Raw genomic sequence first — 17,135 nt, 5'->3', positions numbered from 1 at the left:
GTATTTAGCCAATGACTCAGAGAAACTTTTTACAAATCCACAGGAGGATATTCATTTACTTGTTCCATTCATTCCATTTATTCCATTGTTGAGTACTTACTACGTACTGGGGATCATTCTAAAGATACACTAAAGAGCAAAACAAAATCTCTCCCCCCTCATGGAACTTACATTCTCCTGGGAGGAAGGGGAAGATCAAAAACAAACAAGTAACAAGTGTGTGTGTGTGTGTGTGTGTGTGTGTGTGTGTGTGTGTGTGTAGTGCTTAAAAGAGCTATGAATACAAGAAAAGTGGGGGATATCAGAAGAGAGAGTATCAACGTAAGATGTATCATTTTATAAAGGATGGTTAGGGAAGGTCTTTTCAACATCTATAAGAAATATAGTTGTGTTGCCTTAAAATAGAGATGATAATTATCCACCAAAAAGAGAATGGGTAAATATATTTGGGTATTTTCATGCAAAGAGATAGTTTACAGAAATGAAAATGAATGATAGAAAGCAATCATACGACTACATATGCGCATCAAAACCATAATATTAGGGAAGAAAAGTACACAGAAGTTATATACAGAAATGCTCTCATTTGTAAAAAGTTTAAAAACATGCAAAATGATGTTACAAATGGTTTAAGTATACATATATGAAAAATGTATTTTTAAAACTGCATGGAAATAAACAATGCTAAATTCACAATAGCTGTTATGTGTGATAGTGGAACTCCATCAGGGAAAGCACACAGTGGGAAATACACTGATATTTTTTAACTAAATTTTAAGCTAGGGGTTGAGCATCCAGATAGATTTATCCTAGTTGTATGTTTGTATATCTAAACTACTTTTAAAACCAATATGTCAAAAAGTGTGTGCAGTTGTTTATCTTTTAAAAATAAGATATTTTAGGGATGCCTGGGTGGCTCAGCAGTTGAGTGTCACGCCTTTGGCTCAGGTCATAATACCAGGGTTCTGGGATCGAGTCCCACATAGGGCTCCCTGCAGGGAGCCTACTTCTTCCTCTGCCTATGTCTCTGCCTTTCTCTCTTTGTCTCTCATGATTAAATAAATAAAATATTTTTTAAAAATTAAATAATAAAAAATAAAAATAAGATACTTTGAATGTATAAATTCAGTTTCTAAAAGTATTTGACAAAATGCACCACCCTCAAAATGTGTGTTATGCATAATGCCATTATGCCTATATATGCATAGGCATATATATTTGTACATATACGCGTGTATAAGTGTATGTGTATATACATGTAACAGGTATGAATTTACGCCAGACATTTATCTAGCATCTGCAGAGAGAGTATTTTTCAGTTATCTTTCTTTTTTTTAAAATTTTTATTTATTTATGATAGTCACACAGAGAGAGAGGGGGGGGGCAAAGACATAGGCAGAGGGAGAAGCAGGCTCCATGCACCAGAAGCCTGACATGGGATTCGATCCCGGGTCTCCAGGATCGTGCCCTGGGCCAAAGGCAGGCACTAAACCGCTGCGCCACCCAGGGATCCCTTTAGTTATCTTTCTATGAAATGGTGAAGGAAGGATTTTTGTCCATTGAACCCACTTTTGCCCCTGCCCTTTGAGCACAAACCCATGATAAATGTCATACATCTGCAAGATAGCTGTCTGGGTTATGGCTGCATCATGTGGAACTGAGTATGTCTATTCCACTTATTTGGGGATTGAATCTATCTTCCTCAATTTGTAATATTTCACCTTTTTAAAATGTTGGATGGATGGTGCTGACAGAAGACATTAATATTATTATCGCCACCCAAGTATGTCACCCAAATACGCATACATTGTTGAATACTACATATGAGACTAATGATGTACTATATGTTGGCTAATTGAATTCTAAAAAAAAAAAATATATCGTTATCTCCAGCCACCTCATTTTATAGAAAAAGAAACTGAGATCAAAGGATACCTCCGGACAGTGCAGGTGACACAACTAAGCAATCTCCCTATTCTTTTCATCAATACTTGCAGCCTCACTAAATCTACATCCAAGTACAGACGGCAATGGCAATACTTGAAAATCTTACATGGAAATTAAGACATGCTCATTCTTCTGTAATCTGTTGTAAATATGAATCATTTAAAGAATGCATTCAAAAGAAAAAGAAAAAGAAAGAAAGAAAGAAAAAGAAAGAAAGAAAGAAAGAAAGAAAGAAAGAAAGAAAGAAAGAAGAAAGAAGAAAGAAAGAAAGCAAGCTTTTTTTTTTTTTAAGAGAATGCATTCTTATAAACACAAAACAACAAAGCAAACCACAATAGGCTAATCAGCTATGTGGGAAATAGCTGCAAATTTTCATAATAAGATCTTTTCTGTATTGTAATTCATATTTTGTGAAGTGTAATATTAAGTGAACAAAGAATGACTTAAAAGGGGTGGACAAGCAAATTTTCACACTTTAAGAATTGCAGATCTTCCCTCGAATCTTTCATTTTAATCTAACTTCTATTTCACCTAAAATATAAGGCTTCTTAGATTATCTCATGCAGTTTAGTAGATTGTCACACTAACCTCAAAATCATATCCAGTCAGAAGACAACTCAGTGGGACATATATGTATCCTCAGGGAGGTAGTGGCTCTGAAACTTGTATTCAAAATTCTTCTGAACTGCAAATATACTTTGTTACATCTTGATTTGAGTTTAGTTAGTTATTAAACTTGTTACCTCCATACTTAAATTAGTTAAAAACTAATTCCAGGGACATTATTAATAAACTTTGAATATTTGGCATTTTGTTTAAAAAACAAATAAAATTTCAGGTCTACTAGTCTTTATTATCCTGTTATTACCAAAATATCATCATACTATTTTTCTTTCTAAATGAATATAAAATTTAAAAAATATTTTTTATTTTAAAATCAGTAATTTTGTCCTCAATCAAAATGAAATCACATGTAATTGATGTGCCAGAAACAATGTTCTGAAAATTATTATAACATGTTTCTTATTTGGTTCTAGGATTAAAACAACATCTTGAGCTGGAAAGTCTGCCTTGTTCCTATGAATACATATTTACTACACACCCTGGGATGGGAGGATTTTTTTTATCCATTGACTATTTGTAACTCCTTCAAGCCTCCTACCTTCTCATTTAGTAGGTTACCTTCCCCAATTGCCTCTTTAACTATAGGGAATTATAGCAAAAAGGATAAATGACAAGACACAAGCTTACTAGCAGTTAAATAGTTCAAAAGGCAGCCTGCCCATGTCTTAAGTCTAAGATACATTGGGCCATACATTTGATCATAATGGTATTGCAGGAAGCTAATGTTCCTTACTGTAGTCACTATTTTCGTCCTTGGTCCCGTCAATGGTACCATCTGGGTGCATCTGCAGGAAATATCCCTGCTGGCTGAATAACCTTGTCACAATTCCTTTCAGCTGGGGTTCTGCAAAACAAAATGAAATGATTATTCAAATTCTTATTTTGTTTATAAAAAACACATGCGAATTGTCCAAAAATTCTCTAAATAAACTCGCAAATGCCAATGGCTTAAATATTGAAATATTTAAATATTTCAAATATTTCAAATATTTCAATATTCAAAAGGGGATATTTCAATAACATATCTTTATTCTTCTTTTTTCCTTCCAGAGGCAAAGTCATAATACTATGCAGCAATAAACCAAATATAACTAGATAAAACTAATTATCATCAGGAAAATACAGAGGCATTCTTAAAAAGTAAATTATTCCCATCCCTCATGCGTCTAGTGTCTGTCTGCAAGATGCCGCCAAGTTTATGGTCCCATTCCAGAATCACTATTTAGACCAAACTGCCACTATAATTCCTAAGCTTCCAGCAGTCAAAATCAGGCCCTGAAAGACCTGTATTTCTGCTCAATGCTAACTATTCATTATAAACTCGTGGGTTTCAAAATTCTGCTCCACTTCAGCTAGAAAGAAAGGAATGGCTTGTATGAGAACCACAGGAAAAAGCAAAACCCCCACGGCCATGAGATGTGACTAAAAAGTATGTGAAAACAGATTTCACTTTCAATAAATACCTCACCAGAGAGGAGCCCCAGCACTACAAAAGTCATTTCTCCAGTACAAAAATAAAGAAAGAAAGAAAGTCATGCATATTTCTCTAAGTATTTCAAACTAGGAGTGGTCCTTACCTTTTAAAAACTCTCTTCACACTAACACCATCAAACCGAACTTTGTATACCACATTTGGATTTTTATACATCAGCTAACATAAATATTTAAAGCTTTCATTGTGGTGCTGGCTGCCAGCAACAATTCAGTTTCTATAACATCACTACCATTTTTATCTCTACCTCAGTACTGGGCAAAAATTACACTATTCTGGGACGCCTGGGTGGCTCAGCGGTTGAGCATCTGCCTTTGGCTCAGGGCGTGATCCCGAGTCCGGGCATCGAGTCCCACATCAGGCTTCCTGTAAGGAGCCTGCTTCTCCCTCTGCCTGTGTCTCTGCCTCTCTCTGTGTCTCTCATGAATAAATAAATAAAATCTTAAAAAAGATTACACTATTCTAATGCATCACTGAAAGAACAACACACTACCCTCAAAAGGACAATCACCAAATTTTACCTGATAGTCAATTTCATTCCTTCACCCAATTATTCAACCAATATTTACTCTTAACCTTTTTTTTTTTTTGTCAGGCAACATACTAGATACAGTGTGTTAAACCAAACACATTTATTGATGGCTATTAATTCTAAATAAGAATTCTAGTTAAGGATTCAGTGCATTTAACTATCTGGAAATGGACCTGCTCTCTACAACCTATGTCTGTGGTTAAACTTTTTCACATATGACTTGATCACATATATTCAGGAATATGAGGCAATCTCTATATAAACATGTCTTCTTCAAAGCAACTCAAAGAAGCAGAAAAGATGCCAAGGAAACTGAGAATAAGAAAGCAGGGTTCTGAACAAAAAGAACTGAACTGTAAATTAAGCATTCTGACTGATAACTATACGTTATACATGCATGTTAAATAAGTTCAATTTATTTACTTTGTGGGCCTTAATTTCTCTATCAATACTATCTAGAAGTTAAATGAAAATATCTTTAGGTCCCTTCCATAAGCATCTATTGACTTGGAGCACGTTAGAATCCTCTGCCCTGAGCAGTGGCAGAAATCAAAGAATGGATTCATGTTCAGTGTGCTGTCTCCATGGGCCCACCCCATCTGATGTACTAGAGGACACACAGCTAGCTAAGATCACTGTAAAATAATATCCTGTACCGCTATTACCATCTATCAAACCCTCCCTACCAACTTTTCAAGGCTCAGCTCATGATCACCTTCTCCAAGGAAGCGTGGCCACCATAACTGTGGATCACTTTTATAATCAGGGGAAATAAAAAGAACATACGTGGCCCTGCCATGAGGCTAACTAATTGGCAGGTAGGTGCTAATATGGCACACTTCATTCTATATAGGCAGCCAAAGGACCCGGCTTTGAACCACAACTGTCATGTGGTCCTGAGGAAGTCATTTTACATTTGAAGCTCAGTGGTCATACCTGTATAAAGGGAAAAATAATTCACATTCTAACTATCACCACTGAGAATTTCGATGAATAAATATAGGTGATAAGTATGAACTGAAATCTGTGAGAATATAAATCCTAATTAAGGTCTGTTTTCAATGATGAATACCAGATGCCTTCTGATTTCTGTTTTAGTGAAATATTAATTAAGCTTGTAAGTCATTAAAATAAACAATGGGCTAGGATAGATGATAGAAAAGGATAGAATGAAAGGACAACTATCTTATAATGATATTTTAATCTAATAAGCTTGGTAAGATCACTTTAAGAAGTTATGTTTTGGTTGGTAATGAGACGCATGGCAACTGAGTCACTAATGCCCACAAAAGATTGTTTGTTTTTTTTCAGGCTCTTCTTTCTGTAGCTGTAATTAAACACTTCTTTTGCTATGGTGAAGCTATCCCCCTGTTGGGGCCCAGGGAATTCAGGTTGGTAACTCCTGTTCAAGATAATGAGCATCAGCTTTTATACCATCCCTGACTGCCCAAAAGCACTGCCAGAACAAGCTGAGAGTCTGAGTTTTAACTATGTGATGATCTATGAAAGCAAACGCCTTGCACTCAAGATGTTTCAAAGGAGACTTGACCATCTATTGAACAAATGCCATGAACCTAGGATGTGTCATAGAAAGCCAGGCCTGCCTGTACCCTGATTACCACCTATCAAACCCCACCAACCTTTCTGGGCTCAGATCAAGAGCATCTCCTTCATGGAGGTTTGGCTATCATAAGAGTGGATCATTTTTATAATGGGGATGGGGAGAGGACATGTTTTGTTGTATTTTAAAGGAAATGCTTTAAAAAAAATGAGAACCCTTTTTGGTACATCTAAAATCCTGGAGGCACTCAGCAAATATGCTTTTTATTTGTCAGACAATGCTTGGGGATCTAAGAGATGAATAAATCCTGTGCTGTTCTCAGGGACCACTAAGTCTAATGCATGAAACATGTTTATATATAAGACTAGTGTGGGGTAGGTGTCAAATAAGGGATAGATGCAGAGTGGCATGATGGAACCAAGATATAAGGGACTAATTCTGTATTAAGATTGGGTGAAAGCACCTCATCCATCACTTGAAGAGTAAGTGGCATTTTAATATACAAAAGGGGGGAGGGAAAAAAAGAGAGAAAGGGCATTCCAGACAAACAATAGATATTTTCCAATTTATATGACTCTTCTTGATTCTAAGATAATGTTCTATTATTTTTCTTTTTCTATGAAGTGATGGCTATATTATTAGATGGTGAGGTGGCAGGGATTTGGTTAGTTATCTTTTGTACTCTAAAATGGTGTGGCAAATGCTGCTAGCTTTTCTCCCAAATCCATTTCCTCTTTTTCCTGGGCACCCAGCTAGACCATATGTCCTAGCCTCCCTTGCAGTTAGGTTTGGCAGATGAATGAGTGTCATATGGAATGTAAGTGGAAGTGATGTGTGCCATTTTCAGGCCGAGGCTTTTAAAAGCAAACATTCTCTTAATGCTGGCTAGATTTAGATGACAAAGCCCTAGGGGATGTCAACAAAAAAGAAGAATGTGGGCCTCTGAATAACTGACAGAAAAAAGACAATAGCCATGAGACATACTCACTTTGGACAGTTAGGTAAACAAAAAAATAAACTTCCATTGGTTGTATATAGTGACTTTCTTCCAAAAAGTGCAATAGGAAAAGAGGAAAGGGATGGAGTAATTTCATAGCAGAGAAACCTGATAAACAGAACACTACCTCAGCAAGGTGATCAAGGTTACTATCAAGTCATAAATCATGCTGATATAACAGATACCTTCGATATGATGCGATGAGAATGGCACTTTACCTCTGATCATTCCCAAAATTCATAACCCCAGTCTGATCATGAGAAAAACACCAGACAGATACCAACTAAAGGACATTCTACAAAACAGCTGACTAGGAACACTTAAATTGTCAAGGTCATCAAAAACAAGCAAAATCTAAGAAAATGGCGCAGCCAAGAGAGTCTAAAGAGATATGACAACTAAATGTAGTGTGGTATTCTAAATGGGATCCTGGAACTAAAAAAGAACAGTAGGTAAAAACTAAGGAAATCTGAATATTATAGACTTTAGTTATTCATGATGTATCAATAGCGATTTGTAAATTTTCATAAATATACCAAACTAATGTAAGATGTTAACATGGGAAACTGGGTATAGTTTATACGGGAGCTCTTTGTACTAGCTTAACTTTTCTGTACATTTAAAACCATTCTACAATAAAAAACTTAGAGATAAATACAGCCACAAAGCAAATTAGAAATTTAATTCTCAAAGAGGTTGAGCAAGAAAGTAGGTAAAGGATAAGAACTTATGCTCAACACGGCTTCCCTTCAGGATGACATGGCAATTTCAACAGAGGTCTGAATTCAAAGCCACTCAGGAGAGCTGTGATCTGTAAGAGCTATCTAGACTTTTCTGCCTGGGGAACATGTACTGTAGTGGAATAGTTACCTAGGTATGTACTGGAGACCAGGAGAAAGGTGGAACTATGGGGACCTGATCATACATCTCAGGATGACCACTGGATGGCAGAAAATAAAATGAATTTTAGGATTGGAAAAAACCTTGGAATCTAACACTTCCCTTCATCAAAATATCCTTCTTCATCTATGTCAAAGATAAAAACAAAAACAAAAATACCTGAGGCTCAGAGGGAAGATATCTTGTCTAAGGTCATTAATAAAAATGAAAAATACAACAGTGATCCAAAGGCTGTGATGGAAGCCATATCTAGAGAATTAATAGTACTTATTACAACAACGATGGCTCTATTTGTATCATCTCCTTTGTAGCAGGCACTCTCCCTGATGATATTTTTATTTAATACGCACAATAACTGAATGTGTAAGGTACTTTTCTCTCATTTTTCCGATGGGATTATGGAAAGTCAGAGAAGCTACCCCACTAACCCAAAGTCAGAGAACTAGTAAATTAAGAGGTACTTCTAGCTGAAGAGCCTGTGGTCTTAGCTATTCTCTGCACCATTTGGTCACTTTAAGAAAGACAATGGCAAAACTTGCACACATCCAGAAGAAAAGGGAGCCAAATAGAACGGCACAAAGGACTGCCATGTGAGGAACAGCTGAATGAACAGTCAAATATGCAGCCTGGAGAAGGGAGGACTCCAGGGATGTGAGAGTTGCCCTCACTTTCTTAACAGCAAACAGAAGTAAGAAGCCAATGTGTTCCGAGTGACTCCACGGGGATAGAACTAGGGCCAGTGGGTGGAAGTTACAGGGAGGCAGGTAAAAAAGAATCTTCTGTGAACTGGATTCAAAGAGAGAACAGGCTGCCTGAAGAAAGGTGTGAGTTTTCTATCGTGGACAGAAGCAAACAGGGAGAAGGAGAATAACTCCACATCAGAACAGCTGTGGAGCTCAGGAGCCTCTACCAAAGCTAAGGCAGCCTGCAGGACAATGCAAGGTCCTCTCCAGCCTTCATGTCCTGGAAAGCTCTGGGAGCAGCCAGATGGCCCTCTCAATTCATGTTCACTCCACTGTGTCTTAGTGTGTACTTAGGACAGGGAAATAAAAAGACTGTTTACCAGTCGTCTTGAAAATGCAGCTCTTTGTACATGTGCAACACGAATTGTGAGAGTAATTTGATGGGGTTTCTAATCAGTCTCTGTGGGCCTAGAAAGGGGCCTCAGTATGAAGGTTTAATGTTGCCACTTAAAGGAACGAAGATAGAAGAGGCTGTTAAATGTGATTCTTGTCAAGTGCTTCTGGGGCCTCATACTGCTGCCGATTTCAAAATGAGACTATTAGGGTTGAAGATTGTTCATAAACAGATATATCTCTGACCAGATCACAGCTAAAAGGTATAGACTAGGGCATATTTACATCACATTAAAGACCCAGACAAATCAGAAACGGGGTGCAGTAAGACATTTGAAAGAAGACAACTCATCTGGGATTTGGAACACATTGCAAAAATTACAACCACACTGAGTTAGAGGAATTCATTAAAAATGCATTTTGTTTACTAAAAGAGACGTAGGACTGAGGCCTTGCCTTCACTCAGCAGACTGCAGTGGACCCAGGAAAAAGAGTACCTTGCAGAACAGAGGGCTTAAGACTGGAGATTGTCATCAGGGCCGCCAGAATCTGCCCTGAGGGGTAAAGGGAGTGACATCCTGGCCATTGGTCACATGCAGGTGACAGATGACATGAGCAGTTACCGACCTGACAGCCATGAGCTCCCTGTGTAGCAACAATAATTGCAAAGGACTTTGTATCTGTATGTGCATATCTATTTCCTCAATCAACAGATACTCAAAAAACAAGTATTCACTGAGCACTGGGCTTTGTGAAGGTTATTATTCTAGGTACAAGGGATAACTAGTGATTTGCTAGTAAGCCAGCTTGCAACAACAACAACAAAACAAAATCACACAAAAACAAAAAACTACCCCAAAACTGATTTCCACGGGGCTGACCTTCCACCATGTAAATATTTCCATCACAGCTGATTTGACACTACCATGTAACAACACTGAACACAGAGCTGGAGCTGGGAAGAGAGGAGCACGATGCGCCCCAGCACACCACTGAATTTAACAGAGAATAAGACATGAAGTTTACATTCCAGTAGGAAGACAGAAAATAAACAGATTAACAATTAATATAAAAAAGAGTCTTAGTACAGGTGCTGTCCTGAAAATAAAAGCAATGATAAGTGATGGAACATGCCAGAGGTGCGTGTGCTACTGTGGGCAAGTAGCTAAAAGACGGCGGTGACCCAAAGACCTGAATGAAGAGAAGCAGCAAGCCATCGGGGTTGTCTAGAAGAGCACTAAGAGGAGCCTTCTAGGCATAGGAGACAGCAAGTGCCAAGTAATCCTAATTCTTGAAAAGATGAGGAACCATCAGATTAAAGGTTCTCTAAAGATCCTTCCTCTAGACCAGGAGTTGGCAAACTACAGCCCCACTGCTGCCAATTTTGTAAATAAAGTTTTATTGGAACAGAGCCATGCCCATTCATTCACACATTTGCCCCGGGCTACTTTCCTGCTCTGACGGCAGAGATAAGCAGTTGACACAGAGACTCCACAAGCCTGCAAAGCCTAAAATATTTCCTCGCAGGCCCCTTACAGAGAAATCTCACCAACCCTTGATCTAGACCCTTGCTGCTTCCGTTTCCTCTGCCTGAAAGGCACAACCCCTGCCTTCCTCCTCTGCCCAGAACTCCTCCTGAGTTTTCTGGGCTCAGCCTTTCTCTGAGGGCCTGACACCCTGAAGCAAATCTAATCACTCCCTCTGCAGAGCTACCCTGTGCACAGGTTAGGAGAGGGCTTCCCACACTGTTACAGCTGCTGGCTTACTGTCTTCTATCTCTGCTGCTCAACCCTGAGGTCCTCGAGGGCAGGGACCTTTCATTATCCATCACTGTCACAGCGCCTAACACAGTGCCAGGCACAGAGCAGGTGAGGAGTGTTCACATGTCGAAAGGAGGTAAGTTACAGCTGAGATTTTTTCATTGTCACCTGTGACTTTCAGGGGAGCTCCTGATCTATAAGGAAGCCGTTTACTGTCGTGTCCTGTAACGCCTGCAGCCTTCAGACCATTTCGTCCCTTTCTCATTCTCAGCCCCTCCACACTGAGCACAGTCTGGCAAGCACAGCGGCGTCCTCCATAAACTGCACGGTCTCTAAAGAGTTGCCTTGCACTTCCACGGGAATCAAGTGACCTTGAGACGGGCAATCCCTAACCTTCATGCCTCCTTAAAGCTAAATGGAAAGAAAGGGCATGCTTGTCCAGAGGAAGCTTTTCACTGAAGCAATCTGAACTAGGGAAGGCCAAAGAAGCAGGGCAGGGAAACTGAAATAGGATTGAAATGCCAATGGGAATGGGAATTTGGTACCAAGCCAATTTTATTCCTCATACTATCAGCCCCTCCCTCCCAGATTCTTCTCTATAAGATGTTCATGAAAATTTAAAATAACTCAAACACCGTTTATGGACTTCCGACATGCACTAGGTGCTGGAGACAAAGACGTGGAGGGTGCACTTCCTGCCTTGAAGGTTCCCACAGCCTCATCAGGGAGACACATACACAACTAATCATTGCAGCAAAGAACATGAAAAGTGCTGTCACAGAGGAACAGGGAAAATGCCACAGAATCATAGAGAGGGGATGCTAATTTTACCCAAGAGAGTGGGTTCCGGCAAGAGATAGGTAAGGAAGGCTTGGAAGATGAAGCAACATTTTAGACTTATACTTGAATAGGCAGGGGGATTTGGCTTTAAGCAGTATCAGCAGGAACAATGGTCCAGCTGAGCATGCTCAAGGATTAGGCAAGCAGACACGTACAGAGTATAGAGAAATAAAGGAGTGCACACAGTGACAGCAGAAGAAAAATATGGGTCCAAGACACCTGAAGTTCCTTAAGCAAAGTTAGTAAGTTTTACTTTACCCTTTAAACCATTGATCTCCAAACTCTTTTGATTATGCGTCCCTATCTGTAAAAACATTCTAATCTACAACCTCTCTCTCTCTCTTTATATATATATATATATATATATATATATATATATATATATATATATATATATAAAATATATATAATTTATAAATTACAGCTATGTACTACTCTGCAAATAATGTGTACATTATAAATAAAAGTTGAAATGTTTAAAGAGACCAATACTAAACAGAAGCGGATATTAAAATAGCTTCTTTCCTCATGCCAGAAGCTTGTCTTGCTCCACCCACTTCAGACAGGAGAAGCCTTAGGCAACAGTGTATTAAGCAATGGGAAAACCTTAAAAGATTGTTAGTCTGAGGAGACATATGAGGAAAGTCTTTCAAAAAGCCAAAGTGAGGAACAATAGAGAAGGATGAATTAGAATGGGTGCACAGTGGTCATGGAAGCCACTCTGGAAGCCATCACATATAATAAGGGTGTTCGGCAGGCAGTAGCAGTAAGGGTAGAGAGAAGGCATCCACCTGAGGAATGACTGTACTTGGTGGTGCTTAATGGATGACAGCATCTAAGTTGTCAAAATGCATGCATCTAAGTAGAAAAATGCATGACCTCTCCACCCCCAAATCTAAATCTATAACAGTCTTCTAAGAAAGCCCTGTTTGATTGTAGAATATCATGGAATGTGAGGTTGAGGAAAGCTTAATGTCATCATTCCCATGAAGCCAAATTATTTATATCCCATTCTAAGGACTTCCATTCATGAAAGGAAGCTTGATTCTGGTTAAGCTCAGGGTCATAACTCTATGGTCTTTCTTATAGACTATCACCCAGGGAAGATGTCCTAGAATGAACCCTGCTTTCCAGGCAGCTCACCAGTGAGCTCTGGAGGATGCAGACCACAAGATATTTCAAACACAAAGACTTTCCTGGAATCTTAAGATTTTAGAACTAGAACAGACATTTCAGGATGATTTAAGTCAAAGCTCACTGAACAGATAAAGAGGTAGAACAACAAAAAGAGAGAAAAACATGGCAGCACAACTTCTAATCCCTGAAGTCAGGGGTCTTTAATGTGCCATGGTCCTCTGCACTGTGCCCCTTAAAATGAAAACCATTTTTCACACCTCCCAGAGGTATCCTAGCCTTGTCCCCCACTAGTTGTATGGTATCAAGAAAGCTATTTAATTTCTTTGCACAGAGGCATATTTTGCTTCTTGAAATTATTTGAATGATGAGGAATTGCTTCTGAAGATTGTCTTAAGGAATTAAGAATATACATTACAGTGTGCTATAGGACCAGGAAGTAGCCATGCTTGTCTGGGAGGCTTAATTTTCAGATAGAATTAAAGTTGATAGGAAGACCCATGGTTAGGAGTAGTAGCAATAAGTAAAATTCTCCTGAGTTTTATTCAAAGATAACAGTTGCTGAGCATTTACCACATATCAGGCACTGTGTGTGGATTATCTCTCTAAATTCTCATAGAAATAATTTGAGGCAGGCATTATAATAGGGCATTTTTTATAGGTCAGGAAATTGAGGCTTGCAGAAGTTAAGTCACTGGCTCTAAATCCAATAGGAATAAATGCCAGAACCAGGTGTTGAAGCCAGGTTCTTGACCTCATTATACCTTCCATTACTAATCATCAGTTGTCTCTTTAAGAAGTCTACCACACTGGGTTAGCAGTTGAGTGTCTACCTTTGGGTCAGGTCATGATCCCAGAGTCCTGGGATCGAGTCCTTCATCAGGCTCCCCACAGGGAGCCTGCTTCTCCCTCTGCCTATGTCTCTGCCTCCCTCTGTGTGTCTCTTGTGAATAAGTAAATAAACTCTTAAAGAAAAAAAAAAGGCTAACACATTGATACTTCTCTTTTCTTCCTTAACTGAAATCAGCCTATGAAAACAGTAGAAATCTATGGAGCAAGAGACCAGGAATAAACAGCACTCAACTGGAGTTGAAAATGCAACTTTTTGTCTCTTGGTATAAAAAGGGGGGGGGGTTGTGTAAACACTTCTACGCATACAAAAGTCTTGTGTAAAGAAAGCATCCTCACTTGGCATGAAAAATATTCTCAGTTACAGTCTTAAGGCCTCTTTTTCACAGACACATCTCTTGGCACCAGAAATAAATGAACAGGACACATTATTTGGAAGAGCACAGGCATGACAGTTTCCTGACATCAGAGGAACTGCACAATGTTGGACTTGTCCTAAAACTGTCCTGCATCGCAAGAGAGATCTGTTCATCCAGGTTGGCAAGCCTGAGGAATTCCCTCATACACCTCAAATCTAAATTACCTGCAGGTAAAATGCTATTGTTGTAAAACGTGATCTTTGTCTATCATCTTTTTTTTTTTTTTTTTTTTTTTACAATATCTACCAAGAAAAATCTGCAGAGTCAACCAGAGTGAATTGAAGGGGTAATAATACTTTCTGCAAAAGAGCAGTATAGCACTCCAAGAGCACATTAATCAGCTTCAACCCAGTGGCAAGTTCAGGCCAGGCAAGGCAGTGCAGTGGGAAGCATTGGCCAGCGAGATCCAGACATCAGGGGTCTGATCCCAACTGTTTGCTCCTCTCCATCCCCAACGCCACCACCTTGTCCAGGCCATCAGCAGCTCCTGGCTAGATTCCTCACTGACACTCTTACCCATTTTCCCTTCCAAACCACTCTACAGTGGAGGTTATATTTTACAATATAAATTGGATCTTGTCACTCTCCTACTTAAACCCTTTAATAGCTTCCCATTTCATTTACAATAAAACGCCAAACCCTCAGCATGGCCTGGAGAGCTTTGCACCATCTGGCTCCTGCCTACCATTCTATCATCATCTCAATTTACTCTCTCCCTGGCTCACTAAGCTCCAGGCACACACATCTTGTTTTATTCAGACCTAAGGATCTTTGCACATGCAATTCCCTCTGCCTAGATTGATTTCTTCAAGTCTCAGCCTAAGATCACTTCACAGAGGTCCTGCCTAGGACCCCAATCTAAATCTGCTTTCATATTCATATTCATGTTCATTTCCATATTCATATTCTTTGTCAGCACACACTGTTTTCCGCCTTCATAACACATACCTCAATGTGTAATCAGAATGTTTTCTTTATTTGCTTAATATCTATTTCCCCCTCTGGAAAACTGCAGAAGACTATAGCATCCATGAGGGTAAGACCATGTGGGTTTTATACATCACAATATACATATACATAGCACAGGACCTACTAACACAACATAGGAAGAAAACACATATTTGTTCAATGAACTGGTTTCCTATCTCTGGAGTTCAGATTTAATCTCTAAAATGACCGTACTAGAATAGTTCAGTGGTTGCAAGTCCAGAATCTCAGAAACCTAAGGGACTCATAAATAGAAATAGACACAAGCTATCTCCAATTATTTCAATTGAAAATGGGGAAAGTATTTTTAATAGATTATACATATTACCACTGTATACTAATAAAGATTGTTAAAATTCCATTTAAAAATATAATCTACACAAACTATAATAATGCAATTAACTTATTACCTGATATTACAATACACAAAAGAGAAGTAGAAATACTGATTAAATGGGGACAGTACAGTTGTGATGTAAATATGGATTGTATGCTATACCTCAAATTCATTTTGGGATGTTCTCAGGGACAAGAAAGAAACTGAAACAGAAGTGCAAGGAACTGCCACTGTGACCAATAATGGGAGACCATCACAGGCACATCGATGAAAAATTCCATGGACAAATACATGAACCAGTGTTTTCAGACAAGAGCGCTCAGGCGATACTCTCAAGGGTGACTACTCCAATTCCAGACACTAGTGTACACACGTACACACACACACACACACACACACACACTTTCACCCTGCTTCTCTCATAGCCAATTCCAAAAAGTATATGTCAGGGTTCAATGCACAGGGATTGATTGATTTAACCATAGCTAATGACTCTCCCAAACGTTGCAGAAGAGGCCAGTTTTACTTTACCATCCATAACCTATTTTAAAAAATCAAGTTTCCCATTTATATCTGACACATCCAAGCAACAAGAGACATGATTTGTCAACAAATAAAATTTTAAATTGCCATATGTAAGTTTGGGAAAACAACTAAGGATTAAAATATATTTTACATTATATCTATGTGTTACAGAACCAAAAATAGAAAAGATTCATTTTTTTATTTCAAGCCTTGCCCATTGTTTTATTAAAAAATAGTTTAATTGTAAAATCTCTGTGTTTTGGGGGCACCTGGGTGGCTCAGTCAATTAAGCATCCAACTCTTGATTTCGGTTCAGGTCATGATCTCAGGGTTGTGAGAGTGAGTCCCACATCGGGCTCTACACTGGACATGGAGCCTGGCCATTCACTACATTTTTGTGCATTTTTGTTAACTTCTTAGATTGGAATTCCTGTTTAACAAGGAAGTATTGTAATGTTTTAGCACTTGATAATGGACCTCACCTAGGAAATGGTCCAGGTTTAGGTTTCTCATTTCTTACCGGTAACACTTTCCCCCTATTATTATTTTCCTTAGATGGGCTCCTGTCAGTTATCCTTGCCAAGTGGAAGTATCTCTAACTCACCATTTCTCAGAAGGAACACAGTCTCCATTAAAGGTCCCTGTCCACCTAATGCAGGCATAGGGCTCATCTCCTGCCTACAGGAGACTGAATCTCAACACCCAACTACGAAAGCCCATGCCTGGCTGTAATCAAAACACATGAAATCAGTTCCTGTTCCTCTCTAAGAATATAAATTTTGTCTTCATTTCTGGCACCTGAGGAGTTCTCATCTTTGGTTTTGAGGTCAACTGTACATTTTAATTTTTTTCTGTTGTTGTTTTATTCTCTCCAGCAGATCCACCAATTTTTAAGGAGGAGATAGAGTCCTCTAACAGCTCAGATTACAAGAGTCAAAGTCTTATTTCAACATCAGTGTTTTTTATGTCTCCTGTCTTTAACACATGGTACATTATAGGGGTGACATTAAAACTGTCTCATATGCAAAACCATCATCATGGTTAAAACCATGCAATCACATAGAACAGGGTGTTTTTTGATGGATGAAGCCACAACCACACTATCTGATCCCTTCTAAGTGTCAAGTAGCCATTCATTCAGGAACTGAGAGCTAC

The 17,135-nt window shown here is 38.8% G+C and overlaps 1 protein-coding gene across 3 annotated transcripts in view; it reads right to left on the bottom strand.

Annotated features, from left to right (window-relative positions):
* FGF12 (fibroblast growth factor 12) overlaps positions 1-17,135 on the bottom strand; it is a 550,074-nt gene that overhangs the window by 204,407 nt on the left and 328,532 nt on the right. For all 3 annotated transcript variants that reach the window (XM_041732039.1, XM_041732038.1, XM_041732037.1), the window contains one exon: positions 3,305-3,415. In XM_041732039.1, the coding sequence (XP_041587973.1) occupies positions 3,305-3,415 (111 nt within the window). The remainder of the gene's footprint in view (positions 1-3,304; positions 3,416-17,135) is intronic.

This window comes from Vulpes lagopus, chromosome 17 (genome assembly GCF_018345385.1).
Source record: "Vulpes lagopus strain Blue_001 chromosome 17, ASM1834538v1, whole genome shotgun sequence".
NCBI classification, from domain to species: Eukaryota; Metazoa; Chordata; class Mammalia; order Carnivora; family Canidae; genus Vulpes; species Vulpes lagopus.
Note: the sequence above shows the minus strand (reverse complement) of the source record. Positions and strands in the feature narration are given on the sequence as shown.